Here is a 25,878-nt window from a genome sequence, read left to right as displayed (position 1 = left end):
TTAAAGTAAAAAAAGAAATCTGTTAATATTTAAAAACAAAAAATCTCTTTATAAATAAAAGATTAAGTGTTAGTTCCTGAACATTCCTTTGCATTTATTTGAATCTTCGAAAACTGATATAATACAACACTTTACAGACATATAATTTTTTTAAATATCAATTCTCCTAGTGCGATTTAAAAAAAAAAGCGAATTGCACGATAAAATGAATGAAAATGATACGATCATCAGCGATAAAAAACCCTGCTTAATCTCTCTCTCTCTCTCTCTCTCTCTCTCTCTCCGCGTAAATCCACGATATTCCAATCAGACCCGTCGCTTTGTTTATTAATACTGAGTGGTTTATTAATACTGGAGGTGCAATTTTGCGGGAGCGCGTTTACGCGAGTTGCAGGCAGATTCCGTGAAGGAGATAGCGGTATCGCAGTTATAAATATATTCTGGTGAATTTTATCCAGAGTCGGCGGCGACGGCGGCGACGGCGGCGGTCTCCTTGGACGCTTTTCAATCCTCTCCTTAGGAAAGGCCAAGTCCAGAACGCGCGTTCACGTATGCACGCACACAAATTAAGGGCGCGGGCATAATCTACATTTACAGCGGGGACTCGATGAGCATCTGCTTCCACCCCTCTCGCCCTCGACCGTCCCCGTTTACCCGTCGCCCTAAACTCGATCCCTTTCCCCGCCAACGAACATCCTCTCCCAATCGCGCATTCTCCCAATCAGAATCGTTCCCTCTTCGTCCGTTGTTGTATCGGGCTTACTGTCCCTCTCTGTCGCTCTCTCTCTCTCTCTCTCTCCCTCGTCTTTTCTTCATCACTCGTCTCATCTCGGTCTCTCGCAAGCTCACGAACGAACGCATGCAGTGATGTCGATAGGTCACGCGAATCCCTGCCCGCATCAACTCGATTTTCTTAATAACAATCCTTTATGTCGAAAAGTTTACAGTTATGTCAATAATATATCGAGTTGGTGTGCGTCATAATCATGCATTTTTGATGTTTTCACAAAACTTGTATGTTCTTCGAGATAATTTAACTCAAACTTACGATTCAAAATAGAAATACTTAGACCAGTATTCATAATCAAATTCAAGATTGTCTTCAAGAAGTCTTGAAAAGTCACGAATCAATCAGAGCGTCTTAAGACATTACTTAAGTCTTGAAATAAGAATGGACTATGAATACAGCCCTTAAATTAGATTTAACCCCTCATTATTCTCGTGAGAATGCCTAGCCTTATAAATTCGCTAAATGTATCAATGCTATTTATATCAATTATTTTTAGTGCAAATTGTTTCATAATTAAAAAAAAATTAAAACATTCTTTTGCTTTTATGTTTATTTAAAGGATACGTAGAATAATTGCCAATCTTTATTTAATTATAAATCATCAAGAACAAAGGAAATTGAGAACGTTGGGATGATGTCAAAAACATCCCACGTGAGTAATTGTGTTAAAAACAGCCACGCGAATAATATAGGGTTAATTATATAATGAACATAGGAAATAGAATATTGTTGATAATACTCTCCCACGTTGATATTTTAATTTTCTCAAATTCTCTAATATTGTATGAAAGTAATTTTTTTTTTTGCAAATTATGTTTGAGAGTAAAGCATTATGCAATTCTCACATGCCGCGTATAACACTCGATCTCATCACCGTTACTTTTGGCGGCCAGGAACAACTGGCGGCGGAAGGCAAACGACGGAAAATGGAAGACATTTTAAGGCTTTTTGCGAAAAACACGGGCGCATGCCACTCGAGAATTCCTGACTAATGCAAGTCCCTCGTTACCGAACCGCATATACGCCATTCGCCTCGCTCCTGTTATGGTCGATATGAATTTGCCACTGCGTGAAACTCGCGCTCCGGGTCCTCTCTCTCTCTCTCTCTCTCTCTCTCTCTCTCTCTCTCTCTCTCTTCGCGGCTCTCCTGCTCTCGTTACTTCGCATTCTGTCTCTCCGTTTCTTTCTGTCCCTTTTTCTCTCGCAGTCATACTCCGTTCGCTCTTCAAAGTTCCTTTCTGTTCATCTCTCTGAGCGCTCTCCCCCTCCCCTATCACCTTCATTTCCTCTCCGCAAATTTGCGACGCTCCACGGAGAAGAGCAAAAGTCCATTAGCCGCGGCGAGAACTGGGTTACAGAAACGAGCTTGGCACGATAAAAAAAAAGATGCCGGATGATCCGCGTATACGATTCTCCATATACATCGTTCCCGATCGCTGCTGTAAATGTTTGTATCTCGTATCTTAAAGACTTATAAATTTCTCCTTTATTTCCCTCGAAAGTATTTTTGCTGATGATTATATTTTACCGTTAATATTTGGAGCCGCGAGGCTCGAAAGAGAGAATATAGTTATATTTCAGGATTGACGATAGTTTCCAAAAATAAAAGTTCATCGTCTTCAAAAATCTCATCGCGATACGATCGAATGTCATCCTCCGTGAGGACAAATACCTATCGTCCTAGAGAGTCGTGTCTCTTACCAGCTTGACTGAAAGCACCACCCTACAAGGGGCACCATATCCTGGTATCCCCTTGCTTCATTGGCGTAGCCACGATGGTTCTCAATTATGTTTTATCGTTTACGTCGCACCAGAACATTGTAATATAGAGTAGCGTTTAATGTTCACAACTGTGTGCATAAATTTGCTGAGGCTGTTAACTCTAATCACAGTTATCTAAAGTCGTTTATTATTAACACAAAATTTTTCTGTTTCAATTTTACGCAAGATTGCCTTGAGTGCATTATATTCATTGCACGTGATTAAAATACTGAAAATATTAATCTATATTGAATGTACTTAAAATTCCATCCGCAGTTTGATAACAAAAAAATTAATAGATGATAATAAAAATTATTTTTCTCAGATTTTTTATTTATTCATTACTCCTCTAAGTCTAAATTAGTAGATAATCACTAATATCAGCCATCAAGTATACCACTGGTAATCAATGAATGAAATATGAGATTCCTAACCTAGTTAATTTTTATTATGTGATCTAATTAACCTTTATTTAGTGCATAAATTCCATGAATATTGGAAGATTAAAATTAACGTGCAAATATCAGTATTTTAGTTATATATAATGCTCAAACATTCTTTTTTAATTAAATTTCACTGATTATTCACTGCCAAGTATGCCACTGGGTAATCAGTGACTATCCACTGATTCAGATTTAGAGAGTAATGGTAATAAAAATTATTCTTAGATTTTTTATTTATTATATAATATAATATATACATCATTGCTTCGAGTGATATCTCGAGTGTTAAAAATTAGGAAGAGATGGTGCAATGCCACCTGTAAAGCACCAACAGGCACATGCAATCCGATAGAGAGCGAATCTGGCCAGAATCCATGTGTGTGACACGCACGCACGCACGCACGCACGCACGCACGCATGTACGAATTCATGCACATACGTACGTACGTACGTGCGAAGCGCATATGCACCGAGTAGATTTTCGGTGACACGCGGCACCGACCTGCGCTACGTTCGAAATAGACATCTGGTCAGATTTCGTTAAGTTTGGCCCACATGCAGCCGAGTAGTACGCGTGTAACGTACCTACAACGTGCATGCACGTCGTATGCGTATGCCACGCGTGTATGCGTATACGCGACGTGCTCGTCCACGCGACCGGGGTTTCAACAACAAATGTGCACATGGGGCTCTCTCCTGTGAAAAAAGGGGCTCCGATTTTTTGGCAGGTGCCACTGTCCTCGAGCGCGCGACGTCACCTTCTGACGTTCAATGGCCCGCACGAAACTTGAAGGAATGTCACTTCTAATTGGGTAAACGATCATGAGATTCCGTTGAGAGAAACGCTGAACGCGACCAAGCGTTTTAACACGTTTAAACCCTTCTGCTACCGAAAATCATTTTTACTTCTCAGAAAGATAGAAATAGGAAATAAAATACGATTTAAATGAAATAAAAATTGTTATACACGAAGAGGTTGTTGTATTGTAGCGAGATATCCCTTTTTTTTTATAATCAAACTTCATCTCATAATTCTTTTCTGTAAAAAGAAAGAAAGAGGCGTATATACGTTTTTCTTCCAATTAGTTTGAGTTTCTCAAGCTTTATCACGCTCGCTGTTGTATCGCGGAAGTAAAAATGGCGTCGTAAGTGCCGCGAGATCACCTGTTGAATGTATACCCCCGAGGGCAACCACCAAGATTCGCTCTTCTGCCTTCGGATCCTTATCCTCGTTGCCCTGCCGCGCGTCGTTCGTCGTTCGTGAAGTCGTGTGAATGAACACGCGTGTCGAGAGCGTCGCGTAGAGGCGTCGTCAGTGAGTGCGAGCAAGACCAAGAGAAACCGGAACACGTGCGTGCCACGTGCCGACAGTGGCACGCGCGCGCACGCACTCTCTGCCCACTTTGGATTCTCTTTCTTTTCTCCTCTCCTCTCCTCCCCTCCTCTCTCTCTCTCTCTCTCTCTCTCTCTCTCTCTCTCTCTCTCTCTCTCTCTCACTTTTTCTCTTTCTTTCTCTTTATTGGCCTTCTTTTTTTTATACACGCGATTTTGCACATACACACATACACCTTTCCCGTTTTCATCGATCGACGGAATCGGCGACGGGCATACTTTTACTTGCCGCGAATCGCCATGAGCGATTGATCCGATCTCTTCTCGTTTTCGGCCCGATATTATGCGACGATCGAGAGAATGTAAAGAGCGTTTTTCGAGTACGTGGTAAACGTTGCCACGTGCAACGTTTATCAACAAGCATGATGCAACTTGCGTTTAACCCACATTCTTGAATACTTGAATTAAATTCAACTATTCAACTTGAAACTGGATCGCATTGACGACATAAATTGCTTGTACAAATTTATTGTTTCTTTTTGTAATATCATAAATTAACGTATCTGATCGTAATTTCTAGTCTCTAGTTTTGAAATTTATTCCTGAAATTAACGCCAAGAGATACAAGAATTTATATATTGCAAAAGAAATATTAAATTCTCTCTTTCTTCTCTTTTACGTAAATGGAAACTTGTTAATCATTAACCACTCTTTGTCTTATTTCTACGGTATAAATCAAAGGTTTTTCTTTATCGTTTCGGAGGTTTTAGATCGCACAAAACTTTGTTCACGAGCGTGAACGTGAGACAGAGTATCAAGAGTTGCCCGGTTATTTTAACAGCGACAGGTTGAGATGCACTGGGGCCCCCGTGGTCTGCGCCAATGTCCTTCAGTGGGCCCCTTCTAGGGTAACACGAAGGGGGGCACTGGCAGCGACAGCTGCTGCTGCTGCTGCATTTCCCCCCTCACCCCGCCACCTTCTTTCTCCCCGTCTCCCCATATACACACGCCCGCCCCCTCCTCCCCCTCGGCGGTTCACGATCGCCTTGGTCCCGCGGGCCCCTTGGCACGCCGACATCCCCACCTTGAGGCCCCATGGTCGCGTGGCAGGCAGCCTTCTCCTCCACAAAATACACCTTCGCTGTTCCGTTTACTCCCGAACGGCAACGGACGATACCTCCTCTTACCGCCCTTCCTCCCCATTTGTTCTCTTTCTCTCTTTTTCCCTCTGCAAGTTCGCCGACTTTGTCACGCTACCATTTTCTTTTGCCGTTTCGTTTGCTCGCATGTGACCGTGACGCTCATACAAGTATCGAAGTTTTCATAACTTTTAATTTGTTATAATTCTTTTTATTCGATATTAGAACATTTATGTTTTTACGTATTTAATAATAACGCTATAATTTCAAAATGCTTTGTTTTAAATATTATTGTTTGTGATTAGTCCTTTTGTTTCATCCTTTTGTACTTCTATATAATTGAAGGAAAATGATCGAAAAATAACGTATTACGAAATCGTTAAGTTACTTCCTTATTGTAATTCATATAATATGGAAAAAAAGTTATCATTATATGATATATATAGAAAATAATATATAGATATTTTTTAAAAGCATGAATAGCGTGTGTTATTGTTTAAATTTGAGCTTACTATTATTGAATAAATTCGTGAGAAAGAGAGTAGCAGGTAATCCTGTTGTCTCTTTTATTCTAAATAGAACAGTGTGTTTCTTAAAAAGAAGATCAGCGACAATTTCACAAGACAAAGTTCCCCGTTCTTTCCCTTTGGGCCAGTTGTGCTCTTTTGTACTCCCGCGAGCTCCTGACGGCACACGCGACGTTTCTTTCAATCTCGGCTGGAAGGGGAAATTGGAGCGTGGCCAGAAGTTCGTCTTCATAAAATTTCTGCCTCCTGAAACTCCGCTTCCTCCTGCTTCCGCGTTGAGCCCCGTGGGACTCAGGCCGCGCACTGCGGTTTTCGGGACTTACGGAGATCACTAGCGTAGGTACGGAGCCAGGGAATACAATGCCTGAAAGTGGAGCATGAACGTTCTTCTTGAATTTCGATTATTCTCGCTTGGACGATCTCACTGTGCGCATCCGCGATTTGGACCTTGCGGTTCTTATAGGACTATCATTTAACGGACATTGCACTTTCACAGCCATAAAAAACAGAAAAAACAGTATATCTCATATTCTTTAAATATTTTAGACAGTTTTTGATCTTGTTGAAGCTCTGCTTTTACCACAAATAATAACATTTTTAATAACTTGATTATTCTTAAAAATAAATTTACGAAAAATAATTCCGCAGCTGTATTCGCATATTTTCAGGTTGCTTTTATTAGTTTTTATGCTTTTTTTGGAGCTACCTTTGTAGTTTGTTTGTACTAAATTTTTTATAATAATTTAAAGATATAATTAACTCGTTGGTATACGTAGGGAAGTTTTATCAGGACAACCGAGATAATAGAAATTGTGCAAGCCCGGTTGAGCACCAATGGCTACCTGAGCCTTTTTCTACGTTTTTTTCGTCTTTCTCGTCTGATTCTATTCTTTACTCCCTCGGCAAAACCCTATACTCCACCTCTCGTCGGGGTCGTAGGCCCCGAGGGTGGTAGGGCCCCCGCTACCGCCGTTTCTGTATACCTCAATGATCGTGGCTCCTTTTCTCGTCCTCCCCTTCTCGTTCTTACCTGTAGAAGCCTCCAACACCCTTTTAGGTCGCGTGGCACTATGCACTGGCACGATACACACGTGAGTTCCCGAACATAGGGTCGGTCCAGTAATAAAGTTAGCGAATGCGGGATCCTAAGCGCAAAAAAATAATAATGCGAACAATTGTCTTTGATTTTTATGTGCGAAGCGATTAAATGATGTTATTTTATATTAATAACAAATACGTTTCTAAAAAATAAATAGTATATTTATACATTGCACAATCATACGATTATTAAAACAAGGAAATTTTACAATAGAGAAATCTTTTGTAATGAGAAAAAATAGTATTTTCTAAATCTTTATATTTAAATTATCTCTACATTAAAACTAGGCTTTTTGAAAACATGCAGATTCCAAACAGCTCCTTTTAGGCTTCTTAGAAGTCGCATTGAATCATAGAGCTGCACGATTTCTGGTCATAATCGTAAAGTTATTGAATTAAGATACACAACGACATTTTTTTATCCCGAAATACCAGTGCATAGACTGCTGGAGATACGTCGCGTATCCAGATTTACGCAAGAGGCCTCCGTAAAGCTGTTTGTAAAATTTACATCGGGCGCACAAAGAAAGTGTCGGGCATTTGTCGGGCGGGCTAATTGAATTAAGCCCGCCATGGCGCGCAGGTGTTCAATTATTTCCTTTACCGCTTTACGAGCTCCGCCTTTGCCGTGATACTCCCCGCGAGATTTTTCTTGACGCTAGAACGGCATGTAACCTGCGTGCGGCATGCTCGCTCTCGGCAGGTGATCCGATGGATACCACGAGAAGACGATAGAACGGCTATTCGATGTGCGAGATAACCGACTGAATTATTTTTCAACCAAACATGAAAACCGGCTGCCGCGATTCACCTGTGGCGTTCTTCGTCATATATGACGAACGAATACTGGTCTTCTTGGTACTTATTACTCCAAACTGGTCCCTGAGCTTCTCTCTCATGTCATGATTTAATGTATTAATCAACGTTACTTGCTCATAATTTAATAAATTTAACATACTTGTGTAGGGTATCTTCTGTCTTCGTTTATGATATATTATTGTCTCATAATATATTAAAATACTTCTTAACGAATATAAGAAGTATGTAAGTTATCTATAAAGGATATCTAAATATTGATAGTTCGCTTATCATATTGAATTGTGAGTTATCACTGATTTTTAAATTTATCTCTGCGAGACCCCAGTTGATTGAATGAACAGCGGATTATTTTCAATGGATTAATTCTGTGACATTAAATGAAAGAATCCACAAGTTTTATAAAATTATTTCTTATATAGTTCCAGAATTTGGATGTATAAGTAGAATTTTAGAGTTTCTGATGCGTTTTACAAAATTCTGACAATTAAGTAATGAAAGGCTGCCAATTTCACAGAGTCCAGATGGTCATCTAAGGTAAAGGATCGTGTTAAATACGCTCGATCGAGCAATCTCAATACGATCCCGGCGTATTCCTTCATGTATACTCTGTCCTCAAATTTTTCTTAAAATTCGCAGATGATCGGCTTCCCGGTTGGCGAACTTTTTCTACGCGAACGGTTCGGCATGTTTTTTTTTCTCTGTAATTAGTTGAGCCCAACGGTAAGCCCTAATGCGACGTGACATTGAAAATCCTTCTCGATTTACCTCGGCCATTGCGACGTATCAAATCGCGAAATCTCCCCAGCCGTGAGTTATACATTTTTACGGTCCCGAGGACCGAAGTGCTTCGATGCCACGGCCGCGTATATTCACGCTCACGCGTGTCTATTTGTTGCATTCGCGTTCTCCGCTTTTTTTTTTATGCGCGCACTTTTGTTACGGGATGCCGCCCACTCCACACGAGCGGATGCCTCTTTTTTTACGAGATCGTCAACGTTGAAAGTGTCCGACAGTTTTGGCCTCGTCGCGCAATAACGCGGCGTGATACTCGACTTTTCGTGTTCCAGTTTTTATTCAAACGTAAATATCCGTGATGCACGGTCGTTAGAAGCTGGCTAAAAGCTTAATGCCTTGGTTTAATTTAATCTAGAAATTGGGAAGAATAAAGGAAAAAAAGTGTTTATTAAATTAATCCTGTGTACTTTTCGATTTAATTGCTACTTTTTTCGTCTATTTTATACTTTATTGTGAATTATGTAGAGACTTAATTATTTCATTAGATGTCTCATGAAATAAGGCAAACAATACATTACACGAATGTATTTGAGTGAATCTTGTGTCCTATCAACAGTATAATTTAACGCAACTGATTATAATAATTAATGAAATATGTTTATCTGATATGATACTCAATTTTCGCCTCTGTATGTCTTCTGTAACGCGATCGGTACTTTGTGGATTTTCAAAGGGACAAAACATAACCGACACGTCGTGGTTGCGTGTCGTCCATCGAAAATTGCTTGCTGTATAGTGGTTTTCGAGGTCGTGTCGCACGAATCGTGAGGTGTAATATCGAATTAATGCCGCCTGAAAACCGTATGGATATATTATCGCATCAGACATCACGTTGCGCATTGCGTAACAAATTCCGTATCAGCGGAACGTGCTGCTGTTCTCTTTCTCGTCTCTTATCGGACCACCTCTTGTTCTTCCGCGTGAATATCGCATTAATCTAACGTTTCCGACTATCCTCTTAACAGAACGTGTGTGGAAAATCAAACATGTAAAAAAGAGAGAAGAGAGAGATCACTTCTTGATAAAAATTTTCAACAAGAAACTTATGTATCTTTCTGGACATGTTACAATAATATTATGTTGTATTGTACTGTACTACATTTTTATATTGTATCAAATAATATTATTTGTCAAAGAAACATATGTTTCTTATTGTTCTCAGTTGCTTTGACTTTTAATTGAGGCCGAACGTGTGTGAGGAAAATTAAACATACAAAAAAAAAAAATTATTTCTTGATAAAAATTTTTAGCAGGAAGCTTATACGTACATGTCTTTCTAAACTTAATGTTATGTTGTATTATATTTTTTATTTTTATGTCGCCAAAACCAATAAATAGCGTTTATTGTTTCAAATTGATTACTTTAAGTTTGAGTGTAAATTCGTAAATTTACACTCAGTGACGAGTGATATCGTGATACGTGTATGTATCCGACATAGCAATCCGCCACTGGCGGCAGGTCGCACGCAATCTCGCGATCGTTCCTCGGCGTCTACGTACGTACGGTCCAGACCGAGGGCGACACCCGCAACCAGCATTCCAGGCTAATTCTTCATCGAACAATTACCGAACGGATGACGGCGGCAGAGGCAACGCGGAAGACGAACTAGTCGTGACATGGAGGCCCGGTGCTCAGCACTACGTCATAACGGTCGAGCGGGCTTGCGCCGGCTCTGAGGATGACACGATGGACCATGGTTTAGCTTGTCCTTTGATGCATGATATTGCGGAGTCGGTGCTGCACGCTTCGGCAAACATGTCACGAGCAAGCCGAAACTGTTAGGATTCATAGTTATCTCGGGCGATCGTGTGCCGTCCGAGGACACTCGCCCTATCGTTCACGCGAGACTACATTCTCTATAATGTAATACGTATACACCTGTAATGCGTGTACGTTTCCGTATGTGAATCTCGCGATATCGCTATCCTGCGAATTTCGGACTGTAATGTCGTTTCTAGGATAACAATTCCCATAACTGAAGATAACTATGGAGATAATTGCAGGATGTGAGGAAAGAAGGAAGGGGTTTGTGTAGTGAAATAATATTTTTGTCTCCTTAATTCAATCTGATTATATAATCTTCTGTTATACATATATCACGAATTCTTTTCAAACGTTAAGATTCGATGAAAAGGTTTTTTTTTTTATTATTTTAGGACACTGAGAAAAAAATTGTTTATTTCATTACGTTAAATTTGGTCTTTATTTCTTTCGATAAAGAATGTATGTATTTAAGTCAAACATACTATATTACGAAATAAAGCCGACCTAAATTAACTTGGTTAAATGAACAATTTTTTCTCAATGGAGGGGGAATCGAATTTTATTTATCCTCCTTTCTTTCGGAGAAATTTGAGAGTAAAATTAAGAGAATGGATAGAATAAAGACATAATTTTACTTTTTCCAGAGATTAACTTTTTCGTACAATATTGATCATAATAGTAAAGTATTGTAACATGTAACTTCTTAAAGACATTACATAGATTCATTTGATACCGTATGTAATAAAAAAGTAAGCAAGTTATTTTAATTTTTATTAAAATCAAGATTTTGCAATTAGGCCTTTATTCCGCCCATCCCCTCAATTATATTTCTTGTAACACAAGAAAAAGAGAACAGATTGCAGACGAAGATTAATATGATAATGAAGGACAATAGGACAGAGAAACTACGGACAGTATAAGAGAGTACTTGCTAGTGCGTATCTCGTCGAATAAAAATTAATCTCGATGCGGCAACGCGTCGCTCTACAATTCCTTCCGGGCGTTTTTCGAAACGTAAATCCAGCCGATTCTCATAAATTCTCCGCAAGACACGGTGCGCCTCGCGCATAGGTTCGCACTCCTACGTATACGTGTTACGGGGGTGGGCATTAATAACGGATGAAGCCCCGGACTGCGGCAACCTCGTAATGTTTATCTCGTTGTTTATTCCGCGTGCGTATCAGCCGCAACGTGGAAAACACGCGTATACATATCTCCCGCGCGCGGATTCTTAGCGCGATCGCGATTTTGATTTATAAAGACGCATCGCGAATTTATGCCCGGCATTAATTTTGCATCGACTATGCTCTCGAGAGGGGAACTTTCTTTTCGCTTCCCCTTTTCACCCAACGACTCACGCGCCAAGAATATTGCGGGCTGTGGGGGGATGCGGATATATTCTTTTTTTTTTTTTCTTTTTTCTAATCCCCTACCCGATACTGCGGATATTTTGTCAGGTATCCTCTTCCTTTGTCTTCCTTTTAGTATCGCGCTGCGTCTGTTCTTTTATTTGCCCAAGGATTACGCGGGAGCAGGATGTGTAAGGTTGAATTTATGTAAGGGCTTCGTACATATGTATGCCATTATGATACACATTTCGTACATTTGACATAATTTAAAGTTTGACATTGTTTCAATTAATATGTATGTACAGTTAATACGAATCGCAGCTTTATATTGCGCACAATGATACGTGAACTCAAATAAATTTGTTTTTTTATAAATTCATTCAGTCTTTTGACAAAGAGCAGGAAAATATTGTTGGAGAAATTGATTTTCATAGATTTTTGTTTTATCTGTTACAGAAAAGCCCTTTCAGACGTCGTATGGTCCCACGATAGACAACGGAATGGTGAGTGATCTTTTGATATTGACCTTCACGCCGACAATACGAATCGCAGCGATTTCTTTGCGCGCGTATCGCCCTTTGTTCCTTTCTGCCCTATTCGAGTCGAGCGACGGCGCGAGAGAAGTTGGAATATTCAAGATCTCTCCCTTTGTTGCAACGACTTGAACCTCTAAACGAGGCGGGATTATGTAAGAAATAGGACCGTAATAATTATTGCAGTCGTAGAAGCGAATTTATCTGAGAAAAAGTTACTCGCTCCGCACCGTCCCGACTCCGCACTCTCCCTCCGACATCCCCAACGTAATCCCAAAACTTTACCTTGGATGATATTTTCGGAAAGCGGTTCTCATTTCTTGTCACGAAAGATATCCTTCCTGGTAAGCGCCTGGTAATTATTTATCTGCACGAGCATAATAGAGCATGAAAATTGACATGTGTATTTGACTGCCTCGTTAATCTTAATGACATAAATTTATCTTTGTGACTTTGTTGTTGTGAATTAATTCTCATTCATTTATCATACTGATATCAATCATCTTAATTAATTAATAATTAACGTTAATAGTATATTATATGCGTAATGCAGTAATCGAATCGAAACGAAAATATCTTCTGGTTCCACCGAGGAACGCTGAGCGCCGTCAAACCTCCGACTTTAATATCACTTACACTCTCTCTCTCTCTCTCTCTCTCTCTCTCTCTCTCTCTCTCTCTCTCTCTCTCATTCGTGGCAATTTATTCGGTGCATCAAGTTACTTGTACGTATTCCGCAAGGAAACTGGGATATTTCTTTTTCATATCGTTGAAATTAAAAAGATTGTTGCAGCACTTATTTTTGAGTTATTCCCACGTTTTTCGAAATTTTTATTGTACGAAACAAAAATTTCTTGTCACTTATCGACGATTCTTGTTAGATAATTGCGTTATACATATGCGGAACGTGAGACCTTGTACGTATCTATTCAACGTGAGATAATGATCCTACTATATTTGAGTTTCATACGTCTTCCGTTCATCGCAATTCTCGAGGATATAATTCAACCATTGTTTCTGCAAACGCTAGATGACAGCAGAAACGAAGCGAATACGATACACTTGAACTTTTCGAAAGCGCTAGAGAGAGAAAGAGCAGTATCTAATCGACAGTCGTTAAACCATAGCTGATAAGGAATATTGATTTCGATGGATGATTTATTAAAGCCGCCCCCGAGTTATCGTTGTCGCATTTCCTCCATTTCGCATACTCCCCCATCCTCATCCTTCCTCTCTTCTTTCATGACTTGTGACAGTTATCCGTAATCAATGCAAAATAGCAGGTACTCTTTTAATTAAAGTTATAATTTACGAAAACTGTATTAATTTTATAAATTAAATAAAAATAAAACGCAGCGCTTTTATAAATGAAAAGTGTATAATTATGCAATATTTTTGATAAATTAAAAGATATAATTATTTAATAATTTTAATGTAAAAATATTTTTTGTAGCTGGAATATTTTTGATACGAAGTCAGTGTCCCGTACTGTTATTATTATATCGATAATTTGTCGCTGCAATATTGCGATTATAATTGTCGCGACCAGAAGTGAAAATGAAAAAATTGAGAAAAAAAAGGATGTATTTCGGTTTCTGTTTCAGGCGTATAGCAGTGGTGCATTCGGTCCTACGGCGGGTGGACCGGGCGGGGGGCCAGGCGGGGGTGGCGGGGGCGGCGGTGGGGGTGGGGGTGGGGTCGAGGGTACCACATACCCCCCGGACTCACCGTATTTTCCATTCGGAACCAGAGGTGTACCGGTCACTGTAGGTACCGTCAGTACACCCACCCCCGTCGTGAATCCGACTACCCCCGCTGGTACCAACGGCACACGGTTACCTAATCCCACTGGCGGTAAGTCTTTGTTATTACATTGTCTTTATCAAGGATCAAGATAACGAAATAAAAGCGAATGTGGAACTTGAGAGTGAGAGAAAGATAGTGAAAAAGGATTTTATTTCCATCAATTTTATATAATATATTTTTACGTTACATTTTATTATCGCCATTATCGAAAACATTTTTTTGTCGGCTGTTTCGCACTCTGTATTGTTTTTAAAAATAGTTTTGTAATATGATTTCAGGTGCCGCAACCGTGAAAAGGAAGAAGGATGTAAGTATCCGATGTCGTTTTTTATATTTTATTATCTTTAAAAATTATTACCACTGGAAATGTTGATCGCGCAATTTGATTTTATTGCTCATAATTTATTAAGATAAATCTGTTACGGTTCGGTTTTGTTTTCGCGTACCGTATATATGGGAGCCACCGACGAGACGTCGAAAACAAGCATGACTCACTCGATCAATGATTAGGCAGCTCTCGAATCCCACGATCGATAGCGTTTAGATATTACATTTGAACACCAGCGTATCATACCGCGATCACGTGAACATATCTTTTGTATGTTTCCACAACATATTTAATAATGTTTCGAATTTATTTTCTTCACAGAACCTCGACGGAACGGAAGGAGAAGTAGTGGCGACGCAGCATTGGGTGAGTGTTAAAAAAAAAAAGATGTATCACGACTTATAGTATAAATTAGATTAACTCGTAAATTAAGTTTTTGCTCGTGTTTCTTCGTCGTGAAGTGAGCGAGAAATATTCGGATGAACTCAGGCAATGCATGTGATCATGATCTTTATGAGCGGCGTTATGAGGATGATGATTTTACCATCCCGTGGTAGCTGGCACGAAACGTCGACGTTTCGTGACATTTTCCCAAGAGTTTCGAGTCCGTCCATTTGAAATGTTACATTCCTGCGAACACGTAGGAACTAAAATTATTTACCGTTTAAAATAAAATTGTTACGCTTTTTTATCAGACGATAATAAAAGTTAACAAAGTGAAGGTACACACATTTCCCAATTTTTTATTATATGATATTTCAATAATATATATATTCTGGAGATTTTAGTTATGAGAATCAAAAATCTTCATATGAAAATATCCAGATTAATTTTATAATTATAAACGATTAAAATTAATCAATGGTTACATCGAATTTACATATTAATGATAATAAATTTTATACGATTTATTACTTAATAATTTTCACTTTGAGTGATTGATTTTTATTACTCAGCAATTTTGTCTTTTGCTTTTTTATGTGTAAATACATGCATATTGTAATAATTAGTTTATTAGTAATTTAATTATTTCTTTTTTTAAGTAAAAATTTAAATGATTCGTTAATTACTCACTGAAAAATAATGATCAAATTATTAGTTCATTTTCAATTAAAAGAATATAATATACCTTTGTCCTGTGACTGAAAAATAGAAATATGTAATTTTATTTCTCTCTCTCTCTCTCTCTCTCTCTCTCTCTCTCTCTCTCTCGAATCAGAATTATATAATTTTCTAAATAAATCAAGAAAAAAAAATCATATAATTTTGCAGCGTTTTAATTCCTTTTTTAATTTGTTAAAGCTTTAATTCTCAATGTGTTAAAAATCATACAATTTTATTTCAGAAATATTTAGAAAGAATAATAAATTAATTAAAATGAATACCTTTTTGATTGAGACAAAGGTCAATTTCAATCTTTGAATAAACATTAGACTCAGCGTGCAGTAATTAATTTGAAATGTAAAGACTAAAATAATATGTTTTTATTTTATAATATATATGTTATATTTTATAAAATGGCTGAATCAGTTGGCACATAACATTTTGCGACGTACAATTTACTATGTTATGACGCGGTCATCTTGTTTACATTCGCGCAGTGAGACTTGAGTCGGCAAGCAGCGATGTGAGCCGCTTCACATATACACATGCGTCGTATTATTATTATTTCTTGAAACGCGATCACGATAAATTATCAAAAGACGCCAAATGTAATCATTTTCTACCAATACTTATCGCTTCTCATTTCAACACTTACCAATTTTAATAGACTGAAATGTACAAGACATCACGGAATTCGGAAAAAAAGTGTGCTGGTTATTTATCGCAATTTCATTGACGTTTCTCATTAGTTCTAACAGAATTTCATATTCTACTATCATTTTTAAACAGAGTTCCAGCTGTTACTTTTTCAGTTTTGGTTTTTTAATATAACAAATGCGAAACTTTTTTTATTTTTATAAGGAACTGTAGGACTATGGAGAGAGAGAGAGAGAGAGAGAGAGAGAGAGAGAGAGAGAGAATGCTATAAGAACTGTCATTATTTTTTTTATATTAATAGAACGATGTTAACTTCAAAATCCAAATTTATGTGAACCTATGAAGTTAAAACATCGTTTTTTTTTAAATATAAAGAAAATAATGACAATTCCAGTAGTACTTTTCATAGTTCTACAGTTCCTTATTAAAATAAAAAAAAATATTCTGCATTTTTAATACCATAAAGTCAAAAATAAAGAAATGAAAAGAACTAATCATTGTTTTTTGAAAATTAGTAAGACGCCGCGCTAACTTCACAAACACGGAGGCCCGGACAGACACCGGGTGACGAAGCATCCATGTGAGGTGAATATTTTTAATAACATTATTTATTACTTGTTATTCATTGATTTTCGTATTTATTTTAAAAAGATGGATGGATTAAAATAAATTAGGAATTTATTTAATCCTGGATATGAAACAATTTATTATTCATATATGCACACGTATACACATACAAAGCTCAGACATTAGAGCTTATTATTTTGACGCATATGTATCACTTATTTCATTTTGATATCTCATCAGATAGATTACTAACAAGATACAGTAATTTTTATAAGACAATCTCACGAACATTAAAAATGTACACAATATTTCATGAGTAAATTCGGTATAAGCGATAATAATGATAAAAAAATTTTTTGTAAAAGAGAAAATGTTCCCATTTTTGATAAAAATATTTATAGTCATAAGTCATACGCTGCTTGCTGAGTATATATATACAGTACTATATATATATACATAAAAATTTTTACCAAAATTAAAATATTATGAAGGTAACATTAAAATAATAAGAATAATAACTTTATTGAAGTGCAAAATAACAAGAGAAATATAAGAGAATGTACATGTACATTATAAAATAGTTACAATAAAATATATTCGTTATTTATATAATTTTAATATCTTTGTAATTGTAAAAAATCTTTGGTTTTATTTTTTTGTTTGATGAAAAAATTTGATAGAAATACATATATATAGAAATATAATTAAATTATAAAGAATAAATTATTCTAAAATTAGAATATAAAGTTTTTAATTTAAATATATTTATAGTGTTATATTTTATAACGGCCAGAGAGAGGATAAAAAAATGATTTTTATATGTATTTGTGTAAAATAAAAAGTAAATTGATATCAATTACGGGGAAAATATTTGTTAATATTTGAACGTTACTTTATTTTCTTCTTTTTTCTTTTTTAAATAATTTTTAAATAGAATTTAAGGTCAGCGTTTGATCTCATTTCTCTTTTCCATTAAATATTGTATAAATTGACAAGCGAGAAAAAGCAATATTTAGAATTTTTTCAATATATATGTAATTCCAAATTTAAATAAAAATAAAAACGAAAATAATTTTATAATTATATTTATAATATTGAACATTTCAATCAATTTCTTTAATGAAATAATACTAATGAGAGATTTCTCATATAATATTATATCTTTTCTTATTTGTGTGCCAATCTTTCTTTACATTTTTATAACCTTTATTTTATCTATATTTATCTCAACTTTATTGAAATACTTAAAATAAAGTGGAATGAGTTAAATATTTTGCCATGAGGAAAGAATCTGTTAATCAGCTGAGCGATAAAAATGAATATCTCCTAAATTATGAAACTAACAGATGACAGACTAGTACACGTGTATTGCAGTTATAAATATGAATGTGCGAATTCTACGTGATACCATTGATCAAGTTTAATTGCCTATAAATTCAAATCCATGTTTTTATGTTATGATTTGATTATTTATTAGGATTCTAATAAAAAAATCTCCAGAATATATTACTGAAGTATTATATGCATCATAAAATAATAAACGATTATAACAAATTAATGATAAGATTACATTATGTTTTTACACATCTATCGCTTTATACGTCTCAAAAAATGATTAATAGACTTTCGGATAAAGAGATAGACATTAGTCATTGACAATCCGATGTTATAACCGCGCAATATATAATTATAGAAGCGACAGTTTATAATTCAATATTTCATTTTGTGTAAACAAGAATTCGCAAAATTAAACAACGATTGAATCATGTTGACACGTCAAATTTGTTGTTTGGTGTCTCAACGAGCCATCGTAGTAAATGGCATACATACTATATGCGCGTGTAAAGAGAGAAAGAGAAAAAGGAAGAGAATGAGACTATTCATCTCATCCTTTCGTAAACAGGTAGAATGTATAATATCAGTCGACCGTAAGAAATTTAATATTTGTCGTTGCTTTGCATTCGCTCAAAAATAAGCAAATTGTCTTTCGACGCGATCAAACATGGCGCCAACTGTGTAAATTCTCTCGATGTAACTATTTAACTGATTTATTAATGGATAAATCATCAAGGTTCCCTTGTTTTTTTTGTCGAATGCAAAATTCGATGTTATAACTTCCAAAATTATAAAAGAATGTTTTTCATATTATCTAGATAAGAGTATTGATACCTAATTACTTTCACGAATTTCCCAATAATATTTGTTCTTATAATAATCTAAGAATCATTAATCTATGTATGACGATAACAAAAGTAAGGATCACTTCTGTTATCGCGGGAGTGGAAATGGTAATAAATAAGAGAGTGAAGTTGTGTCGGGAGTAGTAGAATAAATCCACGAGTGTCCCAACGGCGAAGATCATCGCTAATCCACGATACAGCGATCTCTCTTGTTCGTATAAGCCCCCACGATAATTTATTCAGCGGGCAAAACTACGCGATTACGTTTCTATTAGGATATAGGCATCGACGGCGTCCTCGAGGGTGCTGTAACCGCCGTCCCAAGTGGCTCCTACGGGAATTTCACTTATCGTTAGCACCGACCGTGTTGTCCCCGTGCTCGTTTCCCCCTTTTTTTCCGAGTCCTCTCAAACGTGTGACCGTCGTCGTCGCTGCCGCCGGTGACAGTGTTAAAAAAACATTTCCCGGCGTTTCCGAAGGGAATAAATAACCCTCCGTGCCGTCGAAAGGCCGTCCTGCAGTCCGCCTCGTAATTTTCGGGCCAACAACGGGTCACTGACTCCCGTAATCAACGCGTCCACTGCGTTTGATCGTATGTATCCTAGCTGTATCGCAGTAAATCTATCTATCTACAATCTACGTTGTACCGGAATTGTCGGATCGACCTCTCAGTCATAAATCCCGCGGCGAGTATGAAGTCAAGTTGTTCCGTGAGGAATTTTTTATTTTTTCAAACATCTGAGAATGTAAAGAAATCGTTTCGAAATTTCTCGTATTACCGTGTCGAGTAAAAATTATTCGTTTTAATTTCATATAAATTATTGAATTCAGTTAACGTCGCAGTTCAACGTCGCAACGTTGAATTAGCGCTATTTTTTTTATTCACATTTTTCTTAAGGAGGTTATCGCGTCACTTCTTAATCAATATGCAATTAAAATTTTTTAAATTGCATTAAACGATTAAAATATGCAAATGTCTCAAGTTAAGAAAAAATATTTACGATAGATAAGGTTTTGCATATATTTGTAATGTAAAATTTTATACATTTTTAGAATTAAACATCCTCTAAACGGTTTGGTAAAAATCATTGAAATTTAAAAAAAATATTAATTTAATCAACCTTCGTCTATCATACAAGTATTATAGACTTTTTTATCCAACGCGAAAATCCCCTTAACTCACACACATTTAAACAAAATTGAACGTAAACGAAAAGCGCAGCTTTCTTTTCCGTTCTTTACGGTTTTTCTTTGAACGCCAATATCTTCGGCGTGAAAGAACATCCGGTGGTTCCGGGCATTCTGTGCATCCGCATACATTGTTCTTGATTCTCCGGGAAGAGTTTTGGGGACCGCGTTACCGGAGGGGCGAATCCTCGGAATTGGGAGCGACGGGGCGTGCATGGTGCGTCGAGGATGGTGCACCGGCCGATGCAATTCGGTTAGGATCCCGCAATTCCGCGAGTCCTTTTCGGGGGTTTCGTGAAGAGTTGAGGGGCCCCTCTCCGTGTTTGTGTGCACGGAGGTCACGGCAGACCATATGGTGTCGCGTGCTGCGGTCACCAGACCGTGCAGCAGCAGTCGGGGCCAGCAGCCCCCTTTCCAAAGGTCTTTCATATACCGTCTATATAGTCATGTATAGTCCGTGCATCGCGCCTGGCCTGGCCCGGCCCGGCCCGGCCCGGCCCGGCCCGGCTCGGCCCAGCTCGACTTGGCCTCCCGGGCGTACCGATGGTTTCACACTAATTCGTGGCTTCGTGGAATTTCCTGGGAGCCCCTTGGCCTCTCCGATCCTTTCCGATATAGTATAGCAAGAGGCTGCCCGCTGTCGTGTAAGTGGCACGAATTTACACGCGCCACTCGCTCGAGCGCTGCCCGTTTCGATGGTGCGATGGTGCGATGATGCGATGGTGCGATGGACCGCTTTTTTCGCACGCCGCATTAACACGTTTAATACGGCTGTATCGGATGGTCGCGTATTTTACGCGTTGCCCTTATGATCCGCGACCGCGCATATTTCTGCGATATTCCCGCATTTCGTGTTGTCAGACTTATTATCTGCGCTCGAAAGAACTCGAAAGAACTCGAGGCGAATCGGACGTGACGTAGTGTATATTTTGATGCTTATAGGTATATTTAATGCTCACGAGACGCATGCAATGCAGTGTGTGCGTGTGTGTGTGTGTGTGTGTGTGGAGCAGGCTCGACTTAATTTTGTAATAAGCAATACTGGTTTTACCGGAGGGCAGGTGTTTGTTTCGGATAGTCATAATTGGTGGTATTTTTAAGGTTTTGCACGTCTCTCTTGCGTATATCATTAAATGTACGCAAGGCGAGGGTTATTCATTTATGCATTACGTTATATCTTGTTTCATGTGAAGTTGGTAAAATTCGTTTTTTTTTATTTCTTATTTATAGCAAACTATTCGAGAATAAGATTATAATATCTCTTATTCATGTTATCTATATACATATATAAATACTTTTCCTCTTCACGATGCAATACGTTCTGATATATAGTTTAATGCTCGTTTATTTACGCCCTCTTAGCCAGTATATCGAATTATAGTAAAGTAATTAAGGAGTTTTTAAATGCGCTTTCAAAATCAAATTGCAGGTTTTACGTTTTAATTGCCTTGTAAGACTCACAATTCCCAGTTTATTCTTGTTTTCGTCTCTCAGTGCAAAACGAAAATATCTTTGATGAAAACTGAGAGAGAAACGAGCCATTTACTTATTAATGAATAAGTCCCTTAAACGATCTTAACTCTTTTATCCTTCTGATCGTGCCGACGGAATGTTTCGTGCGTTTAATTACGCGACGAATTTCGATCGCATTTTATTACCCGCGTGTTTCTTGAAGTTCTCGACGAAAGATCCGCTTCATATCTTTTTTACCTCTCGCTCCGATCTGATGTTAATTCGGCGAAGAGATTTCGCAAATTAAACAGAGATTTCGCAAATTAAACATACATGAACACACACACACAACAATGTAGTTTTCAATCAAGTAAATTTAATTAACTGTAAATGGGACAAATATAACTAGATCGTAAAAATTAAAAGATTAAGGGATTATTTTTTATTACAATTTTTATCGAGTAAGTACAAAACAATTTATTATATAATGGCGGAAACAAATCACTCATTTGAATTTGACTTAATGATTTTCTAAGCAGTAAGTCGTAAAAAAATTTGTACGATAAAATAAGTATTCTGTGGGAATAAGTTTTGTTTTAAGGCCACAACCGTTGAATATTCGGTGTTCGGTGAATTTCGTCAATATTAATGTTTTCATGCTGACGTCGCGACGAACGCGAAGAATGCCATATCATTTATTTAATCACGCACCTCGTGCTTTGTAATAATCGGGGTTGCTACCATTTCGAAAACAAAGTTGAGCTGTTTAAGAGGCGCCGTGAAGTCCAACGTTCCCGCCCTTTATATATGATACACGGCTGACTCTTTTGGCGTTGCATGCATTCTTCGAAGAATCTCAAATCATAGACTCTAGTTTTTCGAAGATCGTTTAATACATGCATGAAAAACAGAAAAGTGGCTTCTGTTTTATATATCGATTCTCTACGATCAAAACGTGAGAGAAAGAAAAACATAATTTCTTTAGGACATCTATCTTTGTAAAGAATTTAGATATGTTTCTATTTTTAATTGGTTTGAGAAATTTTGAGTATTATATATTGTATAGCCAATAATTTTTGAAAGGTTGGAAAAATTCATTTTAAATTAATCGAAAAATCCATTAAGGAAAGATGGCTCAGGAAAGTAGATTTAGGTTGTACATTATTTGTAACGAAATCTCCACGTTTAATATTTGAAAGCAAGAAAAGATCTATTTTATTCTCGACTTGATAATTTGCGTAGCGGGAGAAGATAATCGCGATGATTGCGTAACACGAAGCCGCGTGTGATGCGGGGAATTATTTATTAGTGAATCGAAAAAGAGAGAAAGAGAGATTTATCGGGTGTGAAACGACGTCGACGAATAGCACACCCTGGAATCTCTCCATGACTTGTATCGCGCGCGCGGATCCGACAGGAATATGTCCTGTCTCGTCAGCGAATCAATTATCGAGAATCGCGTGCGAGGCGAGCCCGGCGGAAGAAGGTGAAAGAAGAGGAAGAGAGCAGCGTGGGGCGGAAAGAGAAGCGGCTCGTTGCTAGAGACGTTGGTTGAACGTTGTTTGACGGGCACCTGTTGCTGGTGGCACACCAACGAATATCTACCTCTCCTCTCTGCAATGTGCACTCTCGCCCGACCACACTGTTCCTCTCGTCTCCTCTCTTTCTCCTTCTCTTGCTTCGCTCCGGTCCTTTCGTGGCGCACGCTACTTCATTCCCTCCCCCCCTCCTGCGTGCCATTGCACTTGTTTGCCTCGGTTACCTCGTGTTTCTTTCATGTACGAGGAAATGAGAAGGACTCCTCGCGTTGGAGAAAGTTGTAAAGGAGACACGACAAGTTCGTAATTTGTATGAAATCTAGAATGGATCTTACACACCGATCACGGACTTGCTTACCTTATCCTTGCGTTTCCATTGCGGGTTACGCTATTAAATTAAATGGCTATCATTGCTCGGCGGAGAGATTTAGTATGCTTTTTAGCCGCCTTCATACGTTATTATCGGAAATATCGGCTGACGTAACGCTGGTAGCATTTGCGCACACGCGCTCGTGCTGAGAGAAATTCAACCTTTTTTTTTTTTTTTTTTTAATATCCATAGCGCGTGTTTCGTCACGGCAATAGCCATGCTGAGGTCGTAATTTCGCGTGTTGAAACCATGCAAGTACGTTTCGCGATCAATCGGCTGGTCGCTTATCGGAATCAGTAAGTGGTTCGCGTCGTGGCATTGTTCGGATCCTTTTGTGCCTCGATCTCATCCTTCTTCCCATTTTTTCTTTCACTGATTTCCGCGACGGCACGTGCACGCTCTCTCTAGATACGCTGACAATTTTATTACTAGCTAAGTAGACTAACAGTAACCACCGCGATTACAATGGACCGTATATGTCGCCAGAGTCTAAGAGATAAAAATTATTCCACAGTGAATATGTATGAATAACACGGATACAGAATGAGCTAAGTCGGTTGTTTGGTATTGTTTTAATTTATTTCAATTTTGCGTTATGCAGTTAACGATGAGAAAACTTTTCCGGCACACGAGCGAGTCATATTTTAATGGTATTTAGGAAATATGGAACTTTTCTACCGAGTTTGGCGTATTAAAGCCGAGTCACGATAATGAGAGCGAATTTTAGATGGTCTCGCAGAGAAATATATTTGCGTCTCGTATTTTATTTGCGAGCCGCGGGGAGAGTGTGCCATTTGCATTCCGATTCGGAAGTTGCAATGGCACGCGAGATGCATACGGTAACGCCGCATGCGGATACTCGTCATTTCGTACAAAGACGTAATTGTGTGATATTACAGTGCGAGCGAATTGATCTTTTTTTTTTTTTTCGAAAAGAGAAATTACCGTTACATTTCAGGAAATTATAGCCTTACGAGATACCTGCGAGAGTATGGATGCCATTGCTCGCGAGGATCCCGGTTTTATTCTCTCCCAGTAATAATCTTCGAATACGTATGTTTCAATTATTACATATCTCTTTGTAGCGACGTCACATCCACAGAAAAGATTCTAAACGTAAAAATATACGATCCTAAATTCATGTGCTATTCCTCTTAGAAAGGATTTATAATAATGAGACAAAAATATTTTTTGCATAAATTGTTCTTATTGCAGCTTTATGCGATATAAAAGTAAGAGTATTAAAATTAGAATTCTTATTCTCCTCCCTAGAATAAATAAGATTAACTTGTCTTTTAAAAAAGATATAAGTCAATCTTATTTAATTCAAGAAAGGAAAATAAGAAATATTAATCTAATTTTAATATTGCTTTATTTCTATATCGTGATAAAATATTAAGTAATCTTGAGAATATTTTTGATCTTATTATTAGGAATCCTTTCCCATTGGAGACGAAACGTTTCCAATGTCTCATATACAATACATTTTTTAATTATGTGTGTTTTCATCCTTTCGTGGGTGTGAATTCCTCACCGGTAAAATCACTTTATTCACAACTCCTACTATTATCACAGCTTTTCCGTCACTCATCTCGTCCTTCTCGCACGCGCGCGTCTCGTGCAAACTCGCCGCAGTGTACAGAGTACACAGAGCGCCTCGGGTTTATAGAGTGAGTTGTCGACTTACACCGGGTAAACCACCCGGCCGACGGGCTGACGGGCTGACGGTGGTCGTTGGGGCGGTAGGATCGGTTTGGATGAAGAGCCGGAGAGGAGAGAAGAGAGACCGCGGATGCGATCTATACACATATTTTCTGCCTTCGAGCACGTCGGTATCACATACACTTACCAACTTGTTTGTCCGCACAAATTAATTCATCGCCACTGCAGAAACGCAATCGCGTCGTGGGAAACCGATTAGTCGCCGATAAAAATCGAAAGAAAATAAAGGAGGAATTTCATTTATTTCACGCGAAGACAAATCTTTTAGTCTTCTTTATTAGTCTTCGCAAACAATTATTTAATTGTATCTTTAAACGATTAGAAATAATTCTTTAACTTTTATTTCCGTTGCATTTCCGTTATATTTCCATGGACGTGCGAAGGTTGATTGCATTTAGCAATTTATATATATATATACGTAAGAACTAAGTATTATACTAACGTGTATTAATTTAGATATATCGCAGCAAAAACCGTTAATGATTACGTAGATCATATTAATAAATCTTTTTATCGATTCTCACAATGAGCTTCGCGCTAAAGCGTAATATCAGATTCTCGCCTCGCGCATCGTTTGTCAATGCCTCGTTACACACCGAAGTGAATTTTATTCTA

At 37.8% G+C, this 25,878-nt stretch overlaps 1 protein-coding gene across 1 annotated transcript in view; it reads left to right on the top strand.

Annotated features, from left to right (window-relative positions):
- The window catches only part of LOC147908219 (uncharacterized), a 59,020-nt gene that overhangs the window by 7,450 nt on the left and 25,692 nt on the right, over nt 1-25,878 (top strand). Inside the window, exons 2-5 of the mRNA XM_087410511.1 lie at nt 12,275-12,321; nt 13,956-14,205; nt 14,436-14,464; nt 14,807-14,851. Coding sequence (XP_087266637.1) covers nt 12,275-12,321; nt 13,956-14,205; nt 14,436-14,464; nt 14,807-14,851 — 371 coding nt within the window. The remainder of the gene's footprint in view (nt 1-12,274; nt 12,322-13,955; nt 14,206-14,435; nt 14,465-14,806; nt 14,852-25,878) is intronic.

Source organism: Acromyrmex echinatior, chromosome 10 (assembly GCF_024713525.1).
Source record: "Acromyrmex echinatior isolate Ae372 chromosome 10, ASM2471352v2, whole genome shotgun sequence".
NCBI classification, from domain to species: domain Eukaryota; kingdom Metazoa; phylum Arthropoda; class Insecta; order Hymenoptera; family Formicidae; genus Acromyrmex; species Acromyrmex echinatior.
Note: the sequence above shows the minus strand (reverse complement) of the source record. Positions and strands in the feature narration are given on the sequence as shown.